Source organism: Guillardia theta (genome assembly GCF_000315625.1).
Source record: "Guillardia theta CCMP2712 unplaced genomic scaffold GUITHscaffold_99, whole genome shotgun sequence".
Lineage (NCBI taxonomy): Eukaryota > Cryptophyceae > Pyrenomonadales > Geminigeraceae > Guillardia > Guillardia theta.
The window spans coordinates 152,620-174,621 of record NW_005434575.1 but is presented as its reverse complement, the minus strand read 5'-3'; the positions used below and the strand labels follow the sequence as shown (position 1 = coordinate 174,621).

The 22,002-nt window shown below is 49.5% G+C and overlaps 7 protein-coding genes across 7 annotated transcripts; 3 read left to right on the top strand and 4 right to left on the bottom strand.

Moving 5' to 3' along the window:
- Nucleotides 1–3,457: 3,457 nt before the first annotated feature.
- On the top strand, nt 3,458–4,749 carry GUITHDRAFT_155048 (hypothetical protein). The gene is made up of 9 exons (XM_005824064.1): nt 3,458–3,505; nt 3,660–3,716; nt 3,760–3,826; nt 3,871–3,932; nt 3,976–4,035; nt 4,083–4,151; nt 4,198–4,379; nt 4,436–4,544; nt 4,591–4,749. The coding sequence occupies exons 2-9, from the start codon at nt 3,666–3,668 to the stop codon at nt 4,735–4,737; spliced, it is 747 nt and encodes a 248-aa protein (XP_005824121.1). The 5' UTR covers nt 3,458–3,505; nt 3,660–3,665; the 3' UTR covers nt 4,738–4,749.
- A 2,036-nt stretch (nt 4,750–6,785) lies between these two features.
- Nucleotides 6,786–7,244, bottom strand: GUITHDRAFT_57816 (hypothetical protein; the record flags this gene model as incomplete). Its single annotated transcript, XM_005824063.1, has 1 exon — nt 6,786–7,244. A coding segment is annotated over one exon (459 nt), but the record flags the coding sequence as incomplete, so codon positions are not given.
- Nucleotides 7,245–11,578: 4,334 nt separating this feature from the next.
- GUITHDRAFT_116717 (hypothetical protein) lies at nt 11,579–13,224 on the top strand (the record flags this gene model as incomplete). The annotated part of the gene is made up of 10 exons (XM_005824062.1): nt 11,579–11,608; nt 11,765–11,841; nt 11,899–11,991; nt 12,041–12,088; nt 12,152–12,236; nt 12,580–12,678; nt 12,728–12,826; nt 12,872–12,918; nt 12,970–13,063; nt 13,114–13,224. 10 exons carry the CDS (start codon nt 11,579–11,581, stop codon nt 13,222–13,224), a joined length of 783 nt encoding a protein of 260 aa, XP_005824119.1.
- Nucleotides 13,225–13,456: 232 nt separating this feature from the next.
- GUITHDRAFT_155047 (hypothetical protein) lies at nt 13,457–14,844 on the bottom strand. The gene is made up of 7 exons (XM_005824061.1): nt 14,797–14,844; nt 14,410–14,658; nt 14,259–14,356; nt 14,129–14,204; nt 14,005–14,075; nt 13,610–13,665; nt 13,457–13,560 (listed from the first exon to the last, which is right to left on the bottom strand). Exons 1-7 carry the CDS (start codon nt 14,834–14,836, stop codon nt 13,512–13,514), a joined length of 639 nt encoding a protein of 212 aa, XP_005824118.1. The 5' UTR covers nt 14,837–14,844; the 3' UTR covers nt 13,457–13,511.
- A 262-nt stretch (nt 14,845–15,106) lies between these two features.
- On the top strand, nt 15,107–15,970 carry GUITHDRAFT_145239 (hypothetical protein; the record flags this gene model as incomplete). Its single annotated transcript, XM_005824060.1, has 2 exons — nt 15,107–15,823; nt 15,878–15,970. The coding sequence occupies 2 exons, from the start codon at nt 15,107–15,109 to the stop codon at nt 15,968–15,970; spliced, it is 810 nt and encodes a 269-aa protein (XP_005824117.1).
- A 152-nt stretch (nt 15,971–16,122) lies between these two features.
- Nucleotides 16,123–17,136, bottom strand: GUITHDRAFT_97376 (hypothetical protein; the record flags this gene model as incomplete). The annotated part of the gene is made up of 2 exons (XM_005824059.1): nt 16,123–16,560; nt 17,094–17,136. The coding sequence occupies 2 exons, from the start codon at nt 17,134–17,136 to the stop codon at nt 16,244–16,246; spliced, it is 360 nt and encodes a 119-aa protein (XP_005824116.1). The 3' UTR covers nt 16,123–16,243.
- Nucleotides 17,137–17,510: 374 nt separating this feature from the next.
- Nucleotides 17,511–19,146, bottom strand: GUITHDRAFT_145238 (hypothetical protein; the record flags this gene model as incomplete). The annotated part of the gene is made up of 10 exons (XM_005824058.1): nt 17,511–17,633; nt 17,679–17,723; nt 17,766–17,854; nt 17,908–18,004; nt 18,054–18,156; nt 18,203–18,258; nt 18,304–18,441; nt 18,491–18,577; nt 18,643–18,795; nt 18,847–19,146. 10 exons carry the CDS (start codon nt 19,144–19,146, stop codon nt 17,511–17,513), a joined length of 1,191 nt encoding a protein of 396 aa, XP_005824115.1.
- Between the last annotated feature and the right edge of the window lie 2,856 nt (nt 19,147–22,002).

Sequence of the window (22,002 nt, the reverse complement as noted above, 5' to 3'; positions counted from 1 at the left end):
TGATGTTGGGTGTGGAAAAGAGATCTGACCTCGGATTGCACAGATTTTGGAGGATGATCTCTCCGATCATTCCGCTATGAAGCTTTGTTTCTCCATGCCACATTCTCTCAATTTGCAGAAAATTTGCAAGGCCGGTTAGAGAAACTGGGCTGTTGGGAAAGGCTTGTTCACTCATTTATTCTTTTGTAAAGCACGTGTATATCTAAATCTTTCAATGAAATGTTTGGTCACCATCGTGTGTCGACGGCATCATACTGTTCATATCGGCTCAACTTCTTCTCATCGTCTCTCTTCTTGCCAGACTCGGTTGGAGCTACTTGCGACAGGAAAGCATTTTTCGGCACCAGGCACAGACCAGGGATTCTACAGGGGTAGAGGGTACTAAGTCACCGGTGCAATACACTGACTTATCACGGGTGTTAGATAATTTCGGGGGGTAGGGGTAGCGCCTTGGCCAGGCGGTCGGGGAGAATGCCGAGGGTAATTTTGCTGCCGACATGGTGGAAGGCGAGGAAGTTGCTAAGAGATCAGTTTGAGAAGAGAGGATGGGAGGTCACAGAGGTGAGTAGGAGACGCTCTCCTCCCTCCTCCTGAAGCTCTGTGCTCTCACAGGACAGTTCTGTTCTTGACAGCGCTGACCCGGCCGTCGACTTGACTTGGTGCAGCGGGCGGGACGTGCCATGGCATCATGTACTGGAGGGGAAGATCGGATCGAACCTCTACTACCTCAAGACGTGCATCAACCGTAAGGCTGACATGCACAGGATGATCGAGAAGCATGCGAGAAAGTTCCCTGGATCCCGACTTATGTCTGCGATCCCCACCACTCACGTCGTGGATCTCGTGGAGCTGAGAGAAGACGAGGAGGATGTGACGGAATACTTGGAGCAGCTGAAGGAGGAATTGAAGAAGGATGGAGACCTATGGGTATTGAAGGCAAGCGACTCCAACCGAGGTGAGAGACTGGGCACGGACTCCGTTTTCTTGTTCTTGAGGGAGACTGAGGTTTCGTTGTTCTCAAAGGTCAAGATGTGCATCTTTTCTCCTTGGAGGAGATCGCCAAGACAAAGATGATGGAGATTTTGCAAACAAGTCAGTCAAACGTCTGGCTGCTTCAGGTTTTCTGAGTGCTGCTGCTTCAAGACAATCTCATTTCTAGCAGCGATGCATCGACCCTCCAATGCTGTATCCCTTCACCCTCCTTCCATCGCACTGCTGACGGGGAAAGGAAAAGTTACCAGAATCGCAAGTTTCATCTACGAGTGCTCGCTGTAGCCAAAGGCGATCTCGAAGTAAAGGAGGAGGAGGAGGAGGAGGAGGAGGAGGAGGAGGAGGAGGAGGAGAGTGAGATGGGAGGGGGGAGTTAGGCGAGATAGAGAGGAGAGATAGTGAGGGCGGGCGGAAGGCGGGAAGAAAGAAGGAGAACAAATGTGTGTCGAAAATTAATAGTATGTTTGCAGGTGAGAGTGCATAGAAATATCGTTGTCATTCCAGCCCACTCTCAGTATACCAAGAGGTAAAGTTTAGCCAAGCACTCTATTGTTTGAGTTCCCTCGTACGATTGTGGTTGACAGGGATGGAGTGGTTGACAAATATGCATTCTTGACCAATCATTGTGTTCAAAGTACACACGATGACTTCTCGAAAGGCATTTTCAGAACTCTTCATGATTGCATTTGATGTTTGTGTGCTGCAGGAAAATCTCTCTTGTTGCAAGAGTTTTGCCAGGTTTCTTTTGGTTGAAAATCACTCTCAGCTCCTAACCTCGTAAGTTCAGGAGTTAGTAGAAGATGGCAGGGCTGCAGATTTTGCTACAGCGGATGATCTGTTCCGACACTTTTTCAAAAAGTTTGCATGCATGATTTGCAAACACTTTTCTAACCGACGATGTTAGTATATGTGATATCATATCCGAGGTGTTTGCTGCCTCCAAGCTTTGCCCGGCTGGCTTTTTCCCCATGCCGTACTCAATGGCAGAAGTTTCTCAGCTCCCTGACTCTGACGTGTCAGGCATTGCTTCGAGATCTTCGGTTGTGACATGATGATCGATGAAGCTGGGGGGGTCTGGCTGCTGGAGATCAACTCGGACCCGTCCTTCGCCCTGTACGAAGGTTTGCGGCTGCTCCAGACCCCTCTGAGCTGGGAATTAACTGAAAGGTAGGTGAGAAGCTCGAGCCCAAGTTGGCAGAGATAATCGAGGATGTGCTGGACTTCGTGCTGGGGGATGGATGGGCCGAAGGGGCAGGGAAGTGCGGGGGAGCTGAGAACTGTCCTGGTACCGACAAGAGCTGGAGCGATTGGTGGAGAGAGAATCCGCATGTGACATCGGTGCGTCAAGGGTTGATAGTTGCTCCCCCTTACCTTCTTGCTGCAGGTCTACGTGGCTGGATTTCCATTCTACAACCATGAAAAGCATGGCGTCAGTGGAGCAGGAGCTGGGACAGGGGCTGGAGCTGGAACTAGAATAGGAGCAGGAGCAGGAGCAGGAGCAGGAGCAGCCGGGGCAGGAGAAAGAGAATCATTTCCTTGCGTGCATGCGCGGCCACCCAAGTACGAAGGGTTCGCAGGGTTAAAGGTGATGAGGAGAAGATGTTGTTGCCCTGCTTGCCATCTCTTGATTTTGTCTATCATGTTGTATTGAGCAACATTGTCAAAGATGAACTTGTCATTGTCATTGCGGAAGTTGACGATCGAGTATCAGGTGCTTCGGAGTCTTCTGAGAACTTCAGCACTTGTCAACAGGGAATGCAAGACGTCAACGACTACGACATTGTCGGGTAGCAGACCCTATTGTTTTGTACAGAAGAACACTTGGTTTTCAGCCGAAGTAACGGGGTGTGGCAGAGAGATTCGTTGTGATCGAAATTTCCTGACGATTTCTGAGCAGGGTGCTGAAAAGGCACGAGGAGATTTGCATCTTAGAGGAGGTGAGAGAGGGAGTGTTTGTTCTCATCTTACGATCCTTCAGTTTGATCATGAAAGATCTTCCATTCAAATCACGTTCTACAGAGATATCGCATGGGACAAAGTGCTCAAGGTTTCTTGAGATCTTCCTCCTCCTGCTTCTCCTCCTCCTCCTCCTCCTCCTCCTCCTCCTCCTCCTCCTCTGTCTCACCGTCTCCTCATGCATTGCCTTCTTTCTCTTCCCACCAAAACAACCTCACGTTCCTTCGTGTCCTCCTTGTCTTCCTGGTCCTCCACTTCCTCTGCCTCAACTCTCTCTCCCTCGCCTTCTTCTTCCTGCCTCTTCCATACGTCCCTTCCTCCCGCATCTCTCCCCGACTCTGCTCTTCTGAGAGCTCTCCATATCTCCCTCCCCTTCAACTCCCTCCCTCAAATACTGCAACTGACAAGTTGACGCGCGTGACCAGGGGCTGATGATTTCCAGTCACTATCACATGCGCCGGGTGAGGCAGCGACGTGCGAGCAGAGGAAGTCACACTTGCGGCAGGGCTTGCTGGGACGCGTAAACCTCTTCCTCCTCCTGGATGCAGCCGGACATCAGGTCACGAAGGCTTGTGTCCTGCTCCTGCTCCTGCTCCTGCTCCCGCTCCCGCTCCTGCTCATGCTCCTGCTCCTGCTCCTGCTCCTGCTCCTGCTCCTGCTGCTCTTGCTCCTCGTCCTCCTGCTCCGCCTCCTCGACCTTAATCTGTTCACAGGATGTGATGCCTGTGACTCTCCGGCTCAAGGTGGATATTTCAAGAAACGACTGGGAGGTGGGAGTGAAACGTCTCTTGTTGAGTTGATGATGTGCTGCAGCAACATGTTCTGGACCTTCTTGCAAGCCGAGACATTTCTTGGCGTGTGCAGTGCATGCACGAGACTGGTGAGACAAGAAAGGTAGATGAAATCACCTGACGATCCGCGCAGATGGCTGTAAGATTTCTTCCATCTGCAGGAGTTCCGAAGCATTGATTGCATTCCTCCGAGACGTCGAGCTTATCGATATGTCGCCTCCTCTGACAACCTTGCCAGAATGGAGGAAGCAAATCGATCGTTTTACAGCAATACCTTGAACCTCTCCCGCAGTTTGCGGTGAACCTTGGGAAGGTTGTCTCAGGAGTCTAAGAGTTTCGAATCAGGCGTTAAAAAACAGACTTTCAATCAAAGTAGCAGTGCTTGCAGTGGGAAATCTACAAGTTTACATCCAGGTATCTGAGAGTGTTTCTTGACAAAAGCTCAAGTACGTCCTTGTAGCAAGACGCCATGGTCTACCTCGCAGGAGGAGAGGAAGATGAGAGGGAAGAAGAAGCCATGTTCTCGCTCAAGTCTCTGAAAGATTCTGGAGGGGATATCACCTATCGATGGCTGGGCCCGTGGGTTGAGACCTTACAAGGGAAACTTTCCATCTCTGTTGAGAAAGTCTTCGACGCCTTGAGGTAAGAGCAGCCAGGAAGAACCTTACTTGCTTCCTTGACCTCACGCGTTACCACAGAAACAAGAAGACTCAGTTCCTGGCGATGCCAAACTGCTTCGAGTTGTTCGCCTTCACGTTCGCACTGACATCAGACGAAGCCAACGGTCCTCAACCATGGCTGCTCAAAGTCAGCATGTCTTGTTGCTGCAACAACCCGCTCATCCTCCCTGCAGGTTGAAAGCTCCATGGAAGCTGAGAATGCTCTTCGAGGTCAGGAGAAGCTTGTCGGCAGCGCCGTCCAACTGTCCTTGCACGCCCTCGGACTCCTTCCCAGGAGTTCTGAACCTCCGACGTTCTCGCTTGTCAAGAAATTCGCATGAACAACTTCAGCTGATTGTGGCGCTCTAACTTGACTTGCTTGTCGTCAGCACTTGACGACTCACTTCTCATCCTCTACCACGAGCTTTGGTGTCGGTGCCTGCCGAGAGCTCGGGGACGTCTCAGAACGGATGTGGAGGACAGGCTTCGGCTGCAGCCGCGCCCCGGCTGCCCCTCGGTGTGTGCGGAGGTTCGAGAGGAACGACACCTGCCGCAGGACCTTCCCGCTCGCTCCGAACTCCTTCTTGAGCTCCTTCACCTTTCTGCTCCTCGAGTCCGTGTGCTCCCGCAGCGTCACCTTGCTCCTGTCGTCGTACACCTGCAGCACCTGCAGCATCTGCGAGTAGGGGTAGAGCTGGACGCTGAGCTCGAACTCAGCTGGGTGGGCCTCAGACACGACCGAGACGTAGAAGGTGCCGCACGAGTAGTTGGGGTCGTTGGGCTCGATTATGACAACCTGGTCCGACCCCAGCTGGTGTCCCTTCCAGATGTGATGGTCCTCGCAGGGATAGCCAGTCACGTTGACGTAGAGGGTCAGGTGGAGGGCAGGTGAGAGAATGACGGAGAAGTAGCGGGGGATGGTGTGAAGTTTGATCTGCAGGGCGAGGTCGATGAAGTAGTTGAGGCAGGAGCTCTCCCCCACAGCCCCGTGGAGGATCTCATGCAGCCCGTTCCCCTGCTTCTTGTCCGTCAGCGACACACGATGTATGACGAAGTCCTCCTCGTGCGTTCGCTTCCATTTCACCCAAGGCTTCCACTTCTTCTTCCCCCGCTCCAACCGGCTGCCCGTCACCGAGTATGCCGGAGCTCCCACACAAGCCTCTTCGATCATCTTCGACGCCTTCTCCAGCGCCTCCTCTCGTCGTGCTTTCGTCTCCTCCACGAACTTCTGCTCTTGCTCGATGTTGGCCAGCGTCTGCCGTCTCCTCGGAGCAGGGAGCAGCCTCTTGCTCTCCTGGACAGAGGGGAGCGAGGTGGTCCTGTCCTCGCGCTGCAGCCTGTCGAGAGAGAACTTGGGGGATCTGAAGACAGAATTTCGTTTGAGCGAAGGGAGTCTGTTCCTGCTTTCACTGATAGAAGATGTCTCGCTGATAGAGGAAGGAGAGGACTGCTCATGTTGCTCCTGTTCGAACAGGCTCGACAAGAAGACAAGCTCAACTTGAAACTGGTCGAACGTTGCAAACAATTCCTTCACAGCTTCAGCCGAAGTCTTTGTCTCGTCCTGGAACACATTGAGGAACGATTCCTGATATTCATTTCCATCCTTATCCTCTTCATTTCCATCAAGGTCGGAAACCATCAACTCAGTCAAGCAAGGAAGCACGTCTTTCGCACTGCTGTAAACACTCATCAGCTTCTGAAAGCACTCCCTGTCGTCTCGCTTCCCCAAGTCGAACCAGTAGGAGCCGTTGACACGGCTCTCATCGAACACGGCTGAAGGCCCCAGCCTCACCTGCAGGCCGACAATCTCCGACCTTCTGAAACATCTGCTGACGACACTAGCAACGCATCCGTCAATGTTGAGCAGCCTGCAGTACAAGCAGACGAACGCGTCTTCCCGCTGCTCTGCTGAGTCGAATGCTAGAAGCACTGCACTCGCCTCTTCTGGACCGAAGAGGAATTCTCGACAAGCATCTTTGAGGGCGATGAGTTTGTTCACATGATACATGTTTCGGTTGAGCTTTGCAAGCAAGATCTTCAGTGAGCTCTCGTCTATCACACGATACCGATCGAGCGATGCTGGATGCTGCACAAAGTCCAGCTCCACAACTCCCTTCTTGGCAGCCTCTATGTCGCTGCTAGCATAGACCCGCTTGCCGTCCATCGTCTCGTTCCTCCAGTTCTGAAAGCGATTCTTCTTCCCGAGATCTTTCAAGACATCGAAGAACTTGACCTGGTAGGGTTGAGACAAGTCAAACTTGTAGTGTCCCGAAGGATTCTGATGGTCAGGAGGCCATGAGCTGAGAAGCGAAGATCCTGAGCTGTGAATAGTTAGCGAGCGATCAGCCTTACAGCTTGCGAATGCTGTGACGATAGAACTCTCAGTGCTACCCAACAGGTTCCAGCTCAAGTCCAGCTCTACGATACTTGCATTGACAAAGATTGAGTCGGCGAGCATTCCTCCGCAGCTTTCCGGGATGTGACAGCTGCTGACGCTCAACTTTTTCAGCGACTTGTTGACTTTCAACATATTGCTGAGACTAACTCCTCCCTCGTGTCCTATCCTATTCTGAGACAGGTTGAGCTGTTCGAGGACTTGATTCGTCGTCATCCCATCGAAGATGTTGGAACATCCCTCTTCAACGATCTGATTCCATGACAGGTCCAACGTCAGCAATGCGCTCGACTCCTTGAGGAAATCCGAGATCATCTTGGCTCCTCTATTTCCAATCACATTCTGGGACAGCACAAGAGTCTCTAGAGTGTTAGAGCCTCCTTGCAGTCCTCTGAAGAGTGTCATCGCTCCTCTGTCCGTTATGTAGTTGCCTTCCAGTATTAAGGTTTTCAAGTTCTTGCAGGTCTGAACGAGGCTGGTAAGAAGCTGAAAGGACTTTGAGCGGATGGAAGAAGCACAACTCGCCCCCTTGCCCAGCCTGCAGTGAGACAAGTTGAGAGTTTTAAGATGCTCTTTGCCACATAGCGAGCTGAGAATTCCATCTTCACTGTCCTCTTCACCGACCAAGGCATCATCAAACAAGAAGTTTTCAGAGAGGTCCACAGCCTGGACCGCAGGGTTCAGCCTGAAGGAGGCGGCAAGGGCTCGACCTTCCTTCCAGAAGATGAAGGAGTTTGCGAGCATCACGTGCGAGCTCATCAGTTGCAGCAGCACGTTGGGCCTGGCTCTCACCATCAGCCTCTTGCAGGTTATCATATAGGCAAGAATCCCCGTAGAGTCTCCTCGGATTGCTTTCTCGTCGGCCGCTTCAGAATACAGCAACGACAGATGCGTCAGATTCAGGCTGCCGTCGTGCTTGTTGGTGATCATCGGAACATCTATTCTTCTCTTTCTCTGCACTGCACTGACGTTCGACTGATCAGAAAGTTCCGGACCGTTCTCGTCATTGTTGTCTAGTTTGTACATGGCGGTGATGCGGTCTAGAATTTCATCCGTGAGCGTGTCGATACTATCTTTCTCCCACAAGTCGTTTCGGTCTTCGAAGACCTGATTGGCCAGGTACGACGCCAGCCCTGAGCGAACCTTGGGCTGTCGGACCAAGACGCTATTCATGGCCTCGTAGTCAACGTAGATCAGGCTTGCCTTCCCTGCCGCTCGCACTCTTGACGTGGCAATGTCACCGACGAGTAGCATTCTTTCACCAAACGAGTCACCAGTCTTCAGCGAATACTTGTACGAACATGTCTTGAGCCGATACTGGATCGACCATGGATGCAACTTTGACTTGTCATCGACTTGAACTTCTTCGATCTCGACTTCGACTGTGCCGCTGACGACAACAAACATGCTCAACTCAGGCAGAAAGCTCGAGAGGAACTCGAACTCTTTGTTCGCCAGTGTGCATCTTTTGGAGTGCATGGCTATTTGCTTCAGGGCGACCGCATCCAACAGCGAGAAGAAGGAGACGTTGCTGAGAGTTCGCAGCGTGTCCTCGAGATGAGTTTCTCCGCTGTCAGCTAATGCAGTTACCTGAGGTCTCGACCTATGGGGGGGATCGGAGTTCGTTGCTCCTGCTCCAGCGTGAATCGGAGTCGTGGCTTCTTCCTGCGAAGAAGTGATCTGTGAGAGTTTCATCGTGATGTAGTCTACAAGAGCAGTCCGCCCTTCCTCTTTCGCTATCTTCAGAGCAGCTTCCAAATTCACAGATTCTGCTGCAGAGTGCCTTAGACCGAAGTCTACAATATGATCAATCACGTCGAGCTTCCCAACCTTGCAAGCGTCCATGAACGGTGTCATCCCAGAGTCGTCTTTCACTGTCAAGAGCTCTTCATGCATGTCTTCCTCTTCCGCTACATCTAACAGGAATCTGACCACATCCGCAGCTTGCTTCTCCACGGCAACGTGCAACGAGCTTCTACCGTGCGATCCCTGCACAGTGAGCAACTCCTGCACATCCTCCTGCTGGAACTTGAGCTCTGCAACAAAGGCAGCCATCGAATCGACATCTCCCAGCTGCAGCATCTGAAACCACAGCCTCTTCCGTCCTCGCTGCTCCTTGCAATACTCACTGCTCAATGGGCAATCGCATGCTCGCGCTGCTCCTATTCCGCCTGCTACCATGGCGGTAGAGCAAACGTTGGGCCCCGGCCCCTACACAACGACAGGAATGCATCAAGAAGGTGAGGGATCGCTTTGATGGGAACAAGTTGCTGCCTTGTCTCCTGGTCTAATAAGATTCTGGGGCGGACTCATATAGTTTTACGGATGCGAGGGTCTCAACAGTGGTCACCGTAGCAAGACTGTTCTAATAATGTTGAGTTGGTAACGAACAACAAGGTCGAGTCAGATGTTACGGTACACTTCCTCATGGGATAGTTACTGAAAATCGTCCGATCATCAACATCTCAAGAAGATTGATACAAAATTTTCAAGATGCATGGAAAACTTTGCTTCCGAGTGATGAGGCTTAATGAGGCTTCGAAACAGAGCCACTCATTGCAATTCTTACCACTTGTTTATTTCCACCGTCACGCAGCAGGACTAGTTTTGGCCATATGCTTACACTCAATGATCAAAGTGAAGCAAGTTGAAACAATTTCACTCTTCCCATCGGAAAATGGGCCCGACCCAGATCTCTATCACTGAACTTTACCTTCAGCTGCAGTAACAGTGTGACTATGGAAAAATGTCTTTCATCCAGTTGTTGGACCCATCAAAAGGCTTCGTGTGCTTCGTGTTTTCATCAGCTTGAATATCCATCCAGCATTACGTTGGAAGGACGAATCTTATAACATGATACAGATTTGTCAGGCTCTGATGCATACATGTGCAGATGGAGCAGGACGCCAATGCAGATCTCTCCCGCCGCTTCTAGCGCGTTTGATATCATCTCGATTGATTGATCTGGTATTGAACCATGTGCTTGAGAATTTTATGTGTATGGGCTCCCTTGAACTACGATGGAACATCTTTTCGGTAACGTTGAGCTTGCCTCATTCTCAATCTCGCTACATCAAATCTCCTAGGATGAACCCATTCTCCTTCATCTTGTACGATACCAATGGATCAATGGACAAAGAAACATGGAATAATCATGACATTAATCTTTATTGTATGTCAAGGTAAAGTACTATGTACATTAAATCAAATAATATTTACAGATTTGCTTCTTGATCTATAAGGATAGATGCCAATCAAACATCAGTAACATGTCGAAGATAAAATTATGATGTCCCCAAGAGAGTTAACAATTTCAGCTTTCCTTTCAATCAATCCAATCGCAGCATACAAGCATTCCAACTGCTTCTCACGGCTCGGGCAACCATGGCGACATCGGCTCAAATCGCTTGAGCTCAATGGGAGGCGGCGAACAGTACGGATCTCGGCATCCAGAGTGCTTTGAACCTGCCCGTCCACAGAGACATGCTGTGGCTTGCGGACTGCTGCATGACTTTCGCCGTGGCTCGCGTGTGGGGACATGGAGTAATGCGTGAGATTGGTGCCACCAGGGTTTTAATCTCCCATCGAAACCACCCACCCCTCCTTCTCACTTACGTACCCTACCCCAAAAGATCCACACCTTTACCGAAGCACGTCATCACCGGGTTTCGAGTGCTGCTAAAGTACCGGTGTGACACAGAAATCCATGTACCCTACCCCTAGAAAGTCGTACGTTAGATTTGGACAGCTGGCAGTTGTACGAAAAAGCGAAGTTTCAGAGTCATTCCTGAACTTAGCTCTTTTCGATTCGACGCCTGGAGATTTTGTTTTTTTGCTTGTCCCGCCAAGAAGTCAAGCGGATTTGGGTTGCAGATGAGACCACCCGGTTATTGCTGTCAAATTCAGGGGTACGGTGACGCTTGCCCCGTGCGAGTCTCAGGAGTTAAAAGATCGCATCGAATTGTACCCCTTCCATAAACCCCAAATGTACCGGTGCGAAGAATGTCCATGGCGCAGCCGTGAGCGATCCGTGGAGGCAGCTGACAGGATCCGGATAAGCGCTGAGCTCGAAAAAACGTGTTTTCCAAACGGTCCCGTATTCTAATGGGGACTACCCATCCATTCTATGGGAAAGGACCCGTACTCGATATTGCTTTTTCGCCCCCGTCACCCATCCCTTACATGGGCTCTCGGGCCCTGCTGACCTTTGACTGGCAACCAATGCGAAGATTGATGGGCCTTATGATTTGGGGAGTTAACTTGGAATTTAAAATTAACAGTTGAGCAGTTCAAATTTTTCGACCGAATCTTCATAAAAATCTCAAGATCACAACTGTCAGCTTTCGAGTCCTCCGAGCGAGGCTAGTGACTCGGTCACTTCCGGAGGCAAAGCCTGTCACGGCCATCAGCCTATAGCTGGCAACATCCAACAGACGCAGTACGGACTTACGGACGGTACGAGAGACCCGTAAAAACCGTACGGTCCGACCTGAACTGATGCCGATCGTCGGACCGGGCGCCCGGCGCCCGGCGGTCCGAGTCCCGGTCGCCGGGCCGCGACCGCCGGGATCGCCGGGCCGGCACTGCCGTGCCAACGCCAGTGGCCGCCGCCGCAGGCTGAACTCGGAACGTCATGCAGCCTGCGGCAGCTCCTCGTACTGATTTTTCACTTAACTTTGAGTAAACGGGCAGCCTGAGCCCCGGCGGGGCCCGGCGGCACCAGCCTGTGTTCGGTTCTCCCGCCATTCCGCCCCTGCCGGGTTGACGTGATGCCGCGTGTGGAGACGATGGTGAAGAACGGAATAATCGGCTATGCTGTGAGTGCAGGACGAAACGTTCTCTTGACTTGTGCTGATGCTTGCTTGCCTGCCTTGTTTTTGGCCTTCCACTTGCCCTTTCTCTCCCTCCATTACTATCTGCGTCTTATCGCTAGAGCGTTCCGGGAAATGTGCTGTTGTTCATGTTGCCTGCAGGATGGAGCCTCTTTGATTGCAGCTGGAATACATTCTGCTGAAGACCTCCTGTTCTTAACCCGCAGTGGTTTCGCCTTGTAACATCCCTTACCTTCACATTTGCTAACGATAACTGATTTGACATGCTACCACAGTGTCGCGGAGAATGCACAGTTATCTGAAACTGAAATCAAAGGGATTGTGAAGAGGATCTTGCGGAGATACTGTCCTGTCCCGCAAAGGGCAAGGTCATTTGGACACTCATAGATGGAATTCACACCTGTAACAATGTTTCAGTGCTATCTTCGAGGATTGGAGAGAGAAAAACTCTATTATCCAGACTGGGTGTTCCTCGATCAATGAACTTCTACACGGTCTCTTGCATGATGCTGTGATGAGGCAATGAAGGAATCCTCCAGGTGGAATCTTCACCAGTGAATTGACTGAGATCGCGGGCCCTTCAGCGGTCGGCAAAACCCAATTTTGCTTATCGGTGACATCGAAAGTTGCTTGGTAATGTTCCACGTGTTTGTGGCGATCTACCCATTCATTTGAGATATTCTGCAGTGATCTTCAAGCAAATGTACTGTATTTGGACAGCGGAAATTCTTTCTCGCCCATCAGATTGCAGGTATTTTGAGCATTGCAGTCCTATACTCCACTCACGTGGCGTCCCCATTTGAAGGAAATCATGCAAGAGCAAGGCTGTACGAAGGAAGAATCGTTGATGGCTCTCCAGAGAATACGGAGGTCCTCGGTATCTAATGTACAAGAATTGATGGACGAGGCAAACGTTTTGACTCTTGAGCAACACAACAATTGAAATTCATGAGTAGTTATCCGACCTCGAAATCAAGCTGCAGTCTGCGTTTGGCCTATCAAGGAATACCTCAGATGGATTGCACATAGACTCCTTTTTGGTTAACCTCAAAATGGTATCAATCGGATGATCTCTGGGAAAGCCTCTGATCTCTGATATTTCAGGTCGTTGTGGATTCAATTGGCTCCTTGTTTGCACCAATTTTGGGAGGTGCTTCAATGGTTGGTCACTGCATGCTTCTGGACATTGTTCAGAAAATTCAGGTGAACAATCTCGTCTGTGCGGATCAGAAGTGACCCATGATCTAGCGCATGATGACCAAGTACAGCATCGCGGTCCTTGTAACGAACCACACGTAAGAAATTATTAAGTTTCCATTGACATGGCCTTATTGTATGATTTGCAGCACGATAGCGAGAGGTGGTAATTCAGAACATGTACAAGCAGCAATGGGTGAAACCTGGTCTCGACTTCCCTGTGTGTCTCTGATGATCACCGCGGTAATGGGTTCTACTTGAGTGTGATTGCTTGTGACACCTGAGGTTTGCAGTTCAGCAGCGATGTCAGGCGATTGACAATTCGAAAATCGAACAAGAATGCATCGCAAGCATATACACATTTCCTCATCACTGAGATGGGACTGAGTGATCTGAACGGTTAACGTCAGAAGACTCTTAAGATTTAGCTCAGCATTACGAATTTCTGTGTGAAATGCTCTAGAAGTCAGAAGATCACGTGCTGGTTGTGTACAAGTGCTACTAGACCTGAAGACTGGAAATTCGTCCTTTGTCAAGAGAGTCGCGAGAGAGAGATCACTGCATGCTCGACGTTGATTTGCCTGTAAAGGGCAAAGTTGCACGTTGATGGGATTGTGCAAAAAAATCAACATGTTCGAAGGTTCATGCTATTCACAGAGAAACAATCAAGTATTCTAAAGTAACAATAATCTCATCCAATCAGCTTGTAGTTGGATGAAAAGGTGTCTGTATTCGGGTCTCTGCCATCCATAGTCATACATTTCGATGTCATCACGGCATTCTGCTGACCTGGTTTCATCATCCAGTTGCTCATCCCTTGCATCTGCAATCGCCTCTCCAACTGCCTGTTCAAACATTACACGTATTCAAGATCAGAGTCACTCCAACAGCTTGCACGAATCCCACTGCACCACAAAGACAAAGATTGCTCGACTTGCGCATCGATTCATGTGGAGACATGTATGTTTGCCATCGCATCGATTGATCCAATGCGTGGGGGACCAGTCTCTCTACATTCTTGCATTGTGCAAGGGCACACATGAAATAGATCTCCGTGAGTGCCAGCTAGAATGCGTTCCTAACAAACAAACAAACAAGCAAACAAACAAACAAACAGAAAAACAAAAAAAACAAAAAAAAACAAAACAAAAAACACGAGAGAATTTCAGTTTACATCACTGTACCGCCCAGATGAAAACCCCCCCAGCCATCATGATCGAGTGCGACAACGGCATGAAGCCCATCGACCACGCGCCTGCATCCTTAGATGTGAGCAGAACAGCAAGTGGGTGAAACGAGTTATCATACCAAGATAGTGCTTGATCACCGGACCTGCCAAGAAAAGCAGAGTGCCGGCTACCAACAGAACAACCCCAATCTTAAACTGAGGGAAGGAGCATACAAGTCATGGAGCATGCCTCATGATTGAAAGCAGCACCTGTCTGATGTAGATGGGGCTGACCGATTTGATCCTCGGCAATGCTGGAATCATGTATACGCCACAGGCGAACATGACGACAGCGATGAGCTGACCACCTAGCACATCACTCAGCGTGCCGCACTCTCCTGTGAGCTCTTCAAAGTTTTACCCCTTGAGTGCGTCAACCAATGCACAATTTGCATGTCGATCGGAATGTCTTTTCCTCCTCGGAGCCTTGCTACATAATCCTTCCTCGCAAATTCAGACGTGCTTGACAATTTTCTGATGTTCCCACGAACAACTTCGTTTCTGGCACTCAGAGACAATCGAGACAACGATCTCAGTGATGAGACATGTTGAAAGTGAAGCAGGAGCAAGAACGATAGCAGAACGGGTCTTGACAAAACGCGATTCATATCTGCACAAGGTGTCAGAGAAAGGTCAGGTTCTGTCAAGGGAAACAGCACAGAGGGCCCTCCTGCTTCAACATCAACAGACAACATCAAGACAAGTGCGATGCTGTTCTATGCTTCCATCGCGCGCCATCTCGTCTCACATCTTCGCTCTCGTCGCTCCTTCTCTTCCCCGGCCTCCATAGCGCTGCAGCCTCCGCGGTATCGACACCCTCATCCCCATTCATTCCCACTGAAACCTACCCTCATTAGGCTCCACTTGTGTGCGGACCATTACCCCCTTTATTACATACAAAACAACCCCTTCAAGTGGTCAAAATATCCACCCCTACCCTGTCACTGCAACCACAAATTTGGAAGGGAGCAGGTAAGGGAGGAGGGAGGGAGGCAGGAAACAAGAGGCAAGGCGTCGCAAGGTACCAGGAGACAGGGGAAGAGCAGGCTTCAACTAGCATGCAAGAATCTCGAGAGGGCAGGGGAATGGCAGGGTCAAAGCTTGTCAAGATCTACGAGACCCTTTGCGCGCTGAAAGAACAGTACGGTGTGATCCATGGTGAGGAGAAAGATGAGGACATCGCCCGAAGACTTGATGATGTCATTGATTGCGTGCATGAGTTTGCGTCGACCTCTCTCGATGACCATGAGAGCGAGGTGTACGCGGCAGCCGTTAAGAGCTGCAATGAAGGACAGAGCGACCGACACCATGAGGTGTCTAGTTCCCCATCAACGGATCGGACATGCGAGAAACCCACCTCTGGCCAAGAGCTCAAGGAACAGCTCAAATCGTACGAGGCTAGGATAGCTCAGCTGGAAGAGGAGCTCGACAAGAGCAGGAAGAGCCATCAGGCGGGGGGTTCCCTTGCCGCGATCCAATCACCGCGGAATATCGACGATCTGGACACTCTGCGACGGTACGTGCTGCAAGCACGCGAGATGGTGCATGAGAAGGACGAGGAGATCGAAGAGCTTCACAGGCTGATGCTGGAGCAGCGGACAGTGCTGGAGAGAGAGATGTCGTCCAAGATGAAAGTGATTATGGAGGACATGGAAGGACAGGTAGGGGGCTCGGGTGCAGCCAGCGGCACTGGCAGCAAGACGAAGAAAGGAGGAAAGATCTCTGCAGCGCGATATGAGGAGATGGCGTCTGAGAATGCGCGCCTCAAGATGCAGGTCAGAATTCGCTTCTCCGGGTGAGCTTGTGAACATGACGATTGTTGTGATCAGATCCAAGAGCTTCGTAATGCCCTTTCATCTGCTACAAGAAGATCTACAAACTTCCTCAGCGGAGGCTCAGCTAAGGTACGAGGCGTGCGATGATGCGAAGAATGGCTGAGAATGCGATCGAAGAGGCGATGGAGCAGGAGCTTGTGGATAGCTGTAGCATCAGTCTCGCTCCCCTTGTTCCTTGCCATGTGAGCAGACATACTCCTTGTTTGTCCCAACTGAATCATCGCAGATACTACCAGAAACACACGCACGGCATTCTTTTGAAGTTACAAAGTATGAAATTAAACTTCTAAACATTGCAACAGCTCGTTGTAAGGGTTGCTCGACCCTGAGGAGCACAGCGACAACTTGCCCTGAACGAACTCACGAGAAGCGGTAGATAATGTGGAGGCCGGAATCAGAATCGACGACATCAGAGATCTCCCCGACTTTGAGGGCAAAGGCAGCGTCTTCAAAGGCCTTCTGCATCTCTCCCCGTCCGAACACCCCGAGGCTGCCATTGTTCTTGGCGGAGGAACAATCGCTGTGAATGGATGCCAGCTCACCAAACTTCTGTGCGGGGTTGGGAGAGTTCATGATAGCTTGTTTGTGCTGGAGAAGGATCTCACGAGCTTGCTCCTTCGTTCTCTTCTTGATCTCTGCTCCCGACTCATCCTTCCAACTTGCAGGGCGCCTGGAACCTGTTCGATGAAGTCAATCACAGCTGGTTTGCACATATTGGATGAGAGATCAACTCCAAATTAACAAGTAAAGATCGCATCAGGACTGAGACAAGGAAATGAGAAGAATCGGGTATGAGGAGGACGAGGAGTGGAGAGATAAAGGGGTGGCATTTTGACAGAGGAAGATGTAGCATCAGAAGTGAGAAGCGAGGGAAGGGGAAACAAAAGGGGAGCAAGAGAGGGCGGTTTGAGGAGAAGGATTTGTACAGGAGAGGAGAGAAGGAGTGTAGAGAGGGACAGGAACGAAGAGGAGGTACAGCAACAAGGATCACGACGACGATGATGGAGGAGAAGAGGAGGAGTACGAGGAGTTCCCGTGATGGCCGGGAAGGGACGAGGAGGAGGGCAGGAGGGCAGGAGGAGCAGGAGGAGCAGGAGAACGAACAAGGAGGAGGACGATCAAGGAGGAGGACGATCAAGAAAGATGTTTGAACAAGGAGAAGGAGAAGGGGGAGGAAGAGGGAGAGGTGGGGATGCAGACTCGATCTCACCCTGGTGCTTGATCAGAAGATGCTGAGCGCCAACAGTGGACATGGCGACTTTCCGCGATGGTACAAAATTGTCTCAGGAAAATACCAAAATTGTCTACTATATTTGTATAAGTGAGCTCGAATATTTGGAATTTAAAATCAAATTCTTTTGGGCCGCGATGGATTTGGACTGAATTTGGCGGGAGAATCCAGCACGCGTGTAAAGTTCAAATTTTGTTTTTGTAAATTCATTAGATTTTAAAAAAGAATCATGAAAGTTTGAAAACCACGAATGATCTGATTGTACAAAGAGAAGAATGAGAAGAAAAACTTTCCAGTTTCAGCCTTTCCGGCCAGTAGCGCCAGACTCGGCAAACGGGCTCGTCAACCCCAGTGGTCTAATGACGAAGAGCCTTCCGAGTCCTTGGACCTTTCAGTTCACTTCGATGAGGCGCTGTCGGGCTGAGATTCAGGATTCAACAAGTTGTCGCAATGATTGTTGATTTTCGATTTGATGACGTTGATGATGATAATCTGCTTGTCCATCGAGCTAAGCAGAGTCTGCAAAGCGGTCACAACTACACGCTCCTGCACTTGAGCAAACACCTTTGATCCAGCATTCACAGCATTGTAAGTGTCAGCGGCGACCGTCTGCAGGATATCTTAGAGTCCAACCAGACGAGAACGTATGACCTTCTTGCCGTCCTCCTTACTCCTTGCTAGCCCAGCCACCAGCTCTTCATGATGGGATGCATCAAGAGTATGCGTTGTATCCGTCAATTCTGCAGCACAAGTGAGCAAACATGGAAAGGATCATCATATGCAAAGTTCGAACTGGTTTCATCCGTTATCAGAACGCCTTGAGCAGCAAGCAACTCGTTCATCGCGTTTGCCAACCCCGCTTTGAGCATCATGGCACGGAACTCCGGGTCCTGGGGATATCGAGATCAGCTCCAATGTATCAACGGGGGCGGCGAAAACCTTGAGAAGATCGAGGAGGAGGTTTTTGATTTCATCTTGAGTGGATTCGATATCAGAGTCCTTGGAGCCACCCGACTGCAGCATGTCTTCCTTCTGAATGGCCCTGCACAGAACTTGAGCTTTGCCTACTATTGTTGTAGCTGCCTCACAAGCCGATCTTGGTCAGCTGCTGCCTCATCTTGGCTGATTGACCAAGAAACGTATCCTACACCGTTGAAGTGAAAGGAAGATAGCTTGCAAACATTCATACCTTGCGCAGCCGTGACTGCAGCGCTCTCATCTTCGACGAGAGCTCGCTTGCGCCTCGTTTCCATGCCTTCTGGCTCGATTTGCCTTTGTTCGACATTGATTCGATGAGCTCAATCAAGTGCATGATCAAGGCTTTTTCCTGTTGTAACTGTGAGGTGCTGCAAGCACCATGAGAAACGAGCAAGTACGTCTTCTGTCATAGCGATCTTCTGTGGATACTCCTCAAGAACTTTTGCGTGTTCCTCCTCAGTCTTCGTCAGAACCTCTTTATCAACCTACGCGTGCTCTTAAGAGGAACTTGCGCACTCGGTGCCAAAAGGACGAGAAGAGCACAACTCACCACAACTCTTCTGATAAGGAACTTGGCTGCCTCCTTGGCTATTTCAACCTTGCTCGCTGCCATTCGAAAGCTCGATTCCGAGGCGAGCCAGCCCTCAAGGGACTCCTCGTAGGTATCTTTCGCATCATCAACTGTGGAATTCACCAACGAATTCTTTGAATCATCCGTCAAACGGTCGTGGCGCGAGGATCATTACAATTTTACCTCGCCTTGCAAGCGCTTCAGGAGCTGATCTAACTTCTCGAAAATCTCAGCCTTCTTGGAACACAAGTTAGAGTTTTCAGCCAGGGACGCAGTCATCCCATCATTCAAAGCTAGCAAGGACGACGGGGTCAATGCATGCAGCTGTTGCAGGAGCAGAGAGTCGGCCCTATCCTGGTGATCCCTGCGTGCGATGAAGATGAGAGTCAAAAGGAGCAAAGCTGTCCCGATAGCGACAACCCGTCGACTTGACCCATCAGCCTTGCGCCTGACGAGCACTTGATGTGAAAGAAGGACAGTCATGCTTAGATCACGCTCCCATGGAAGCCAGACAACTCGATAACCTGCCAAACAATTGTTATCAGTATGAACGAAATAGTACAGCAAAAGAGTTCGATACAACTTGCTACCATTTCTGATTAGACTAGGCTCTCACAGCATACAATGCATTATCGGTTGACACAACCTTTACAAGATATGGCATCATGATATGATATCTTCTTACATCAGGAATTGTGTAAAGTCCTATCATGTACCTCATGTATCTCACTTCCTTAATCGGTAGGCTGATACTGCCATCCACAAACAACAAACTTGCTGAACCAGACTACCCACAACTCTGTCTTGTTCTCCCTACTGTTGCTACATTTCTTCTCCCTTTTTTGAACCATCCTTCGCTCACTGTCCATCACATCTAACTTGAATCGTAGACCTTCACTCATCTCCTCCACACTCTCCCTTCACCGTATCGGCTTCTGCCCTCTCACCTCTCACCTCCTCTACTCTATTCTACTCTTCTCTCCTCCTTACTCTCCCTCTCTCCTCATCTCCCTCCTACCTCCCTCCCTGCCCTCCTTCTCTTCATTCCCCCATTCCCTGGCGACCGGATGCCGGGATTAGCTTTTGTGATCCGACGACCCTGCTGCAATCAGCTCTTGTATCACCCAGTACCCCCTTTGAACTTGAGTCACCCCCCGTCTTAGCATAATATCATACTACCGGTGCTCTCTTTTCTTGGACGAATGACTACTGTACCCCCTCTTTTGTTTCCCTACCCGTTACTTTCCATATCTCAGAGTTTGAGGTACCATTACTGACTCTGCTATCTTGTACCCCCCTTTTCCCCCTTGACTACCCCTACCGTATCCAGATGCCTTCATCAACACAGGTTCTGTACTCAAAAATTGGTATCCTACCCTACCCCTTCCCTTCCCTGTTACCACCCCAAGCCTTTGGACTCACTGAATTTTTAATTCCGGGCCTAACTTTAATAGATAAACGCCACGAATCTATCTACCACGGGTACTCTCCCTCATGATGTGACGGAATATGTGAATACCCTTCTGAACGACGAACTAAGTTTTCGCACAGAACTGCCGTCGTATGATTGAGAGCCGCGACTCTCCGTCATACAACGGCAGTTGTTTTTTTTTGCCAAATTGTCTTCGGATGTTGTTGGAGCCTTACATGAATCCTACCAAATGATGCCAGTCAGTCACTTCAATGATCACATGTCGTAAACATCGGATCATAATGGAGGCAGGCACCGGGCAGGCAGGCAGGCAGGGAATTAGGCATCGAGTCCCGAGGGACGCAGTCTGGGTAGGGAGGGGGCGACAACAATCATTGAATTCACCTCAGGGGCGACGTAGGTGATTCGGTCTTTCAGGAAACACATTGAAACAAGTGAGTATATTCAGTGCAGCATTCAAGTCCCTGGATTTGATCGGCTTTCCTTTACAGCTGTCACGATAACAGTTAGATGAAAAGGTGAATTACAGGAGTATACAAAACTTGACATTACCTCGATGATCTGCAAAATTTCAATCCTCGTACTTCACTTTTCCTTGTTTTCAACCTACAGGTCTCGTCTGGTTCTTTCCCTGTATTTTCAATCCGTCGAAGCACATCGAGCTCAGAACCACAATCGTTACAGCACTTGGTAGTACGGTATTCGTCAACATCTACGACTCTGTAGTGATTCTCGAATCTTCTTCTTATCCACCTGACCGGTACAGGCCTTTCTCCTCGACGTCCTGTAGACGGGAACCTTGCATTTCCATATGCGATAACAGGTTCTATTTCTCCCTTTCCTTTCATTGTACGGATAAACCTGTCGACTGACTTTCGTTTCGAAATGTAGATGTCGAATTTCATCCTGGCGTATTTTCGCTTTGAATAATGCGAAGTTAACTCCTCCCAATGACTTGTAACTGCAAGAAGATAGTCTTCGAATCTTGATAGACTGCCGCCAGACTTACTCGAGAACCCCTTGAGATAGTGCAATGTCGATTGAATATCTTGATCCCACGTCTTTCTTTTCTTTTTATTGCGATTCAGATGTGACTCGTGATAATATTGTTTTCTCGAAAACTGAAATCTTTTTCTGATTATTTGTTGATCATCTCTGAATTGTTCGACGGCCGATATAATGACGCTCCTCCCAGGGTCGATCGCAATTACCCTTGGGCAATTTTTACATTCTTCGATCTCTCTTTGGTATTCTGAATTTTCATGTAATACTTTGTATGATATTGATATCTTCTTCGCCGATTTCCGTTCAGCCCTTTTTCTATCGGCAAGCCATTTGGTAGTGCGCAATGAAGGTTCCTGTTCGAGTCCATCGATTGTTTTGACAATTAACGTGAAGCGAAAACAAACCGATACACCGTCTGTCGTGATACTTGTAATCTCCTCTCTCTGATCTCTGAACAGATTCGAACAGTCGAAAATCCTTCTGAAATTCTTAGAGTTCTCCAAAGTTTGATCTATTCTCATGAACGATTTTTTATCTTCTCCCGGTTTCAAACTGTTCGCTTCTTTCAAAATGTAATACATCACATCATTATCGATTGTTAGATGTTTTCTGCCGAATTTCGACATTGGTGCTGCCTTGAATGTTTTTTTCGAGAGACCACGATCTTCGAAGAACTTCAACATGAACATGTGTGTCTCGATTATCTCAAACAGATTTTTCTGCAACCTATGATCAAATTTGTCATATTTGAAACTAAAAAGATCTTCGTCCCCCGATAATCCAATTAGTTGTTTCATATGGTCGATGAAGGTTCCTATCTGCTGTGAATTATTCCTGTTAACACACTTCTGTCTCAACTCGTAAGGAAGAGATCGTACGAGCAGCACATCGGGGCGTACGAA

Bases quoted from the DNA above. Each gene is read 5' to 3' on its own strand.
- GUITHDRAFT_155047 (XM_005824061.1), bottom strand. From the start codon at position 14,836: ATGGAGGCCGGGGAAGAGAAGGAGCGACGAGAGCGAAGAT. The intron at 14,659-14,796 runs GTGAGACGAGAT...CACCTTGTGCAG, and splicing joins GGAGCGACGAGAGCGAAGAT to ATATGAATCGCGTTTTGTCA. The intron at 13,561-13,609 runs GTCAGCAGAATG...TATGGATGGCAG, and splicing joins CAACTGGATGATGAAACCAG to AGACCCGAATACAGACACCT.
- GUITHDRAFT_155048 (XM_005824064.1), top strand. From the start codon at position 3,666: ATGCCTGTGACTCTCCGGCTCAAGGTGGATATTTCAAGAAACGACTGG. The intron at 3,717-3,759 runs GTGGGAGTGAAA...GATGTGCTGCAG, and splicing joins TTTCAAGAAACGACTGGGAG to CAACATGTTCTGGACCTTCT. The intron at 4,545-4,590 runs GTCAGCATGTCT...TCCTCCCTGCAG, and splicing joins CTCAACCATGGCTGCTCAAA to GTTGAAAGCTCCATGGAAGC.